At 37.7% G+C, this 4,128-nt stretch overlaps 1 protein-coding gene across 6 annotated transcripts; it reads left to right on the top strand.

The window, feature by feature from the left end:
- Positions 1 to 209: 209 nt before the first annotated feature.
- On the top strand, positions 210 to 3,757 carry LOC103416553 (GDSL esterase/lipase At3g26430-like). 6 transcript variants are annotated; one of them, XM_029089021.2, is made up of 6 exons: positions 210 to 552; positions 1,149 to 1,493; positions 2,344 to 2,553; positions 2,749 to 2,918; positions 3,006 to 3,276; positions 3,375 to 3,757. In XM_029089021.2, exons 2-6 carry the CDS (start codon positions 1,253 to 1,255, stop codon positions 3,647 to 3,649), a joined length of 1,167 nt encoding a protein of 388 aa, XP_028944854.1. In that variant the 5' UTR covers positions 210 to 552; positions 1,149 to 1,252; the 3' UTR covers positions 3,650 to 3,757. The 6 variants fall into 6 exon arrangements, with proteins under 6 accessions (XP_028944854.1, XP_008353024.2, XP_028944851.1 ...); XM_008354802.4 differs by having other exon boundaries at positions 211 to 552; positions 1,248 to 1,493; XM_029089018.2 differs by having other exon boundaries at positions 299 to 552; positions 1,248 to 1,493; positions 2,344 to 2,568.
- The last annotated feature ends 371 nt before the right edge of the window (positions 3,758 to 4,128 follow it).

Below are 4,128 nucleotides of genomic sequence, written 5' to 3'. Positions count from 1 at the left end.
AAAAGATCTTATATCTCGCGCTTTGTACATGTTTGACATTGATTATAACCGAAAGCATCAATTTTCTTAATCATAATTTAAGGATCACCTGTACAAAAGATCAATGAAATTAAAATCGTTTAATCATCAATATGTATCAAACAAATTAACGCATATACACGCAAGTACTATCTTTCTTTTTAAATTCTTTTTTCCAAGTCCATGCTATCAAAGTGGTCAATGCAGTTAGCAAGAAACAGATAAAGAAAGACCCTCTTTTGTCGTCTCTCTATAAAAACAAGGCCGTCTACTTGTCTATACTTATCCCCTTGAGTGTCCCTCTCTCTGTACACACTCAACACATGGAATTTGTTTTCTTAAAACATCATGTTCTCTTCGGCCTTGTAATTTGAGCAACACTGCTTCCGAGTCCCGGCATTTGCACAGGTTCAATTTCGGAGATTCGAACTCGGACTGCAGCATTTGGACAAGCCCCTTACCCCAACGGAGAGACCTACTTTCACGTCCCGTCCGGCCGTTTCTCCGACAGCCGTCTTGTAATCGATTTCATAGGTACTGCTTCTGCAACTTCTTTCTGTTTGCCAGCTATGATGTTATGATTAGATTCTCAATTAGGAACTTTAATCTCTCCGTTTTCCTTTGCAATAATGTTTGTTTCACTTGAGGACTATAAAATTAATGTGAAAATGTCACATGCATAGATCTCAATTGTCTCAATTAGCAACTCTAACAGACCAAACTCAAATATTTAGGTCTATTAAAAGACATAATTTAGATCTTTGGATAGTGAATGTTACCCAACCATTCAAATTTAAATTTCATGACCTAAAATGTTTTAATTACTGTAGAATGGTTTTAACCTCTCTTTTTTTTTTTTGTAACTTTGAGTTAGCTATCGTAATTTAGTTTTACGAATGTTTTAACCTAGAAACAAAAATTAAATTCCAACAAAATTTTTAAAACCAAATAAATCACATCAACCAGCCCAACTTCAATATACATTAAAATTTTGTATTTTTTTCTTAAATTAGACTCATCTCAAAAATGACTCACAAAATTATATTCATATAAAGTTTCCCAATATTTAAAGATCCCTCGTGAAAAATGCCAGAGCGCTTCCAACCAAAACTGACAAAAGTGAGTTATAGGGAAACTAAACAAATACAAATCGACAAATTTGAAGCCAAAAGCCGATTTCAGCGAGATAAGTGATTGTCTTCTCTTTCTCTTCTTCTTTGTTTCCTCAGACAGTATGAAATCACAGTTCTCAAAACTACTAGTTGCAACTGCTATGTTAATGTTTCTATCAGTGAGCTTGGCAGCCTCATCGTCTCCATGCAAATTTCCAGCCATATTCAACTTCGGCGACTCAAACTCCGACACAGGCGGCTTGTCTGCGCTCTTCGGCCAGGCGCGTTTGCCCCACGGAGAGTCCTACTTCCATAGCCCCGCCGGCCGTTACTGCGATGGCCGTCTTGTCATTGATTTTATAGGTACTTTACTACATTTTTCATCTTCTTCCACATTGTTCTAAAACGTCCCGCTTAAACATGTCTAGACACTCGTCTAGACCTCCTAAGTTACGAGTTACACTTTGATAGAATCTAAATAACTTTTTTTGTGTGATTGTTTTTAATAAAACGTAAAAGACTTGTTGGATAACAATATGAACACTCATTAATTATATGCTTATTCTAGTGTTTTTAATATATCCGCTTAAATCTTTGCTTAGATGCCTGGATGCTAAATTTATGCCCACCACCAAACTAGCGTCTTTTACTCTCATTTTTTACCCATGAGGATCGACTCAACTATTCATTTCTTTTTTGTCGATCATTTGAATAGAAATATTCCACCGACACTTAGGTTGATGTGCGGGGCTTTTGAGTGTAACCGTCCTTTTTTTTCTTTGGGAAAGTGTGGGTGATTCGAACATAAATGGTTGATGAAGAGCTAATTTTGCCTAACCTTCTTAAAAAAAAGTGTGACGTGTAAATGTGGATAAGATAATTGAGTCAGTGTGGGAAGCTACCAAAAACGCCAACCCACCTCTGTTTTAACTTATATGAGATCACATGTTTTATGCAGGAAAAGAATCTAACCAAATCAGATTATCTGACAATTACTAATTGGACTGAATCTGTAATATTAGTACTGCGGGTCTAGTTTAGCGGTACTTGGTCGACTCACATGAACGACGTTGACATTTATAGTTGTTTTGAATTCGATATTTGATTAAAATTTTGACCATATTGTATGGTTAAGCTTAAAATTCATCGGTTTAAAGTAGAATATAATTGTATAATAAAAAGAGAATATTTTGATTGAATGCTATGTTTGCAGCCAACAGCCTTGAATTACCGTTTCTGAGCGCATATCTTGATTCTGTGGGAAGCAACTTCACTCACGGAGCTAACTTTGCCACGGCGGGCTCAACCATCAGGCCGCAGAACACAACCATTCGCCAGAGCGGGTTTAGTCCTGTATCCTTGGACGTTCAGTACAATGAGTTTTACGATTTTCAACCAAGATCCCAAACCACTCGTAGTCGAGGTCACAATTTGACATGTGCACATATACTTCTCTTTCTGTATTTTAATGACTTGCATTTGTGCGTTTAGCATACGTGGCAAACTGTGATTTGCACGTAAGGAAACCGAGCAGTGTCCTTACGCACATCTACACAGTTTATTCGGTGAGAAAACTTGTATCAATGTGGGCTAATCCAGAAGATCAGTTGCAATGCAGGTGGAGTTTTTGAACAGCTAATGCCTAAAGCAGAAGATTTCTCTCGTGCTTTATACGCATTTGATATTGGCCAGAATGATTTAACATCCGGTTTGTTCTTGAACATGTCCATTACCCAAGTCAAGGCATATGTTCCTGATGTGCTAAACCAGTTTAACAGCATTGTTAAGGTAATTAGCAATTCAAACTGTGCCTAAATTTGGATTTAATTAGTCATTAATTTGGTTGTGATGTGCTTTGTATGTGTACTCACGCAGTATGTATACAATCAAGGAGGTAGATACTTTTGGATACACAATACAGGTCCCATTGGTTGTCTTCCCTACGTATTGGACCGCTTACCAATCCCAGCCGCGCAGGTTGACAAGGCCGGATGCGCCACGCCTTACAATAAACTTGCTCGGTTTTTCAACCGGGGATTGAAACAAGCTGTGGTTCAGTTAAGAAAAGAACTACCATTGGCTGCAATCACTTATGTTGATGTTTATTCAGCCAAGTACTCCCTCATTAGCCAACCACAAAAGCATGGTGAGCCCTTCGTAGATTGAAACCACTTTTGTCAAGTTTATGATGTGGTGTTTTGTATTCTTCGACGGTTTGCTGACATGTAATACAAAATGTCGCAGGATTCAAGCAACCGATAAGAGCATGTTGTGGTCATGGTGGGAAGTACAACTTCAACAAGCACATTGGATGTGGAGGAAAGATTAGGGTTCATGGAAAAGATGTGTTAGTGGGAAAGGCATGCCAAGACCCATCACTTTGGGTGAATTGGGATGGTGTGCATTTCACTGAGGCGGCTAACAAGAGAGTCTTCGATCAGATTGTAGATGGTTCACTCTCAGACCCACCAACTCCATTGAAATTTGCTTGCCATGGAAAGCAGCAGCAAACTCATTAGAATTTAGATCTGATGCTATCTTTTTTTCTAAAATTCAAATAAAATAATGTCATCAGAATCTTTCGTTAATTTAATCTTTATTTTTGCTTGGATTAAGGACCAAGTGGTGACCTAATGTCTCTCCAAAGTCTTTAAATTCTTTTTTTTCATCCGCTTTCTCCTTCAGTCTGTGTGTATATATATAGGGTGTGGGCGAAGGCCATGAGAGAGTTGAGTTCATTTTGGTTGCTTGCATGAATATTTGTTGTTGATATAATGAAAGAGAATAAGAAGATGAGGAGGAAGCCATGAGCCATTTAACTTGGATATTTCTTGCAGTAGCAGGCTTGCACATACCATATATATATATATATATATAGGAGCAACCAAAGGTATGCGGCTATGTATAATTTTCTTTTGTGTGTGTGAGCATAAAAGGTAGTATTTCATTGCAAACAACCATGACCACACACATTAATGTACATTTTCCAAACCCTTCA

Source organism: Malus domestica, chromosome 11 (assembly GCF_042453785.1).
Source record: "Malus domestica chromosome 11, GDT2T_hap1".
NCBI lineage: Eukaryota > Viridiplantae > Streptophyta > Magnoliopsida > Rosales > Rosaceae > Malus > Malus domestica.
This window is presented reverse-complemented; position numbering and strand designations above follow the sequence as displayed.

Bases quoted from the DNA above. Each gene is read 5' to 3' on its own strand.
- LOC103416553 (XM_029089018.2), top strand. From the start codon at position 1,253: ATGAAATCACAGTTCTCAAAACTACTAGTTGCAACTGCTATGTTAATG. The intron at 1,494-2,343 runs GTACTTTACTAC...CTATGTTTGCAG, and splicing joins TCTTGTCATTGATTTTATAG to CCAACAGCCTTGAATTACCG. The intron at 3,277-3,374 runs GTGAGCCCTTCG...AAAATGTCGCAG, and splicing joins TAGCCAACCACAAAAGCATG to GATTCAAGCAACCGATAAGA.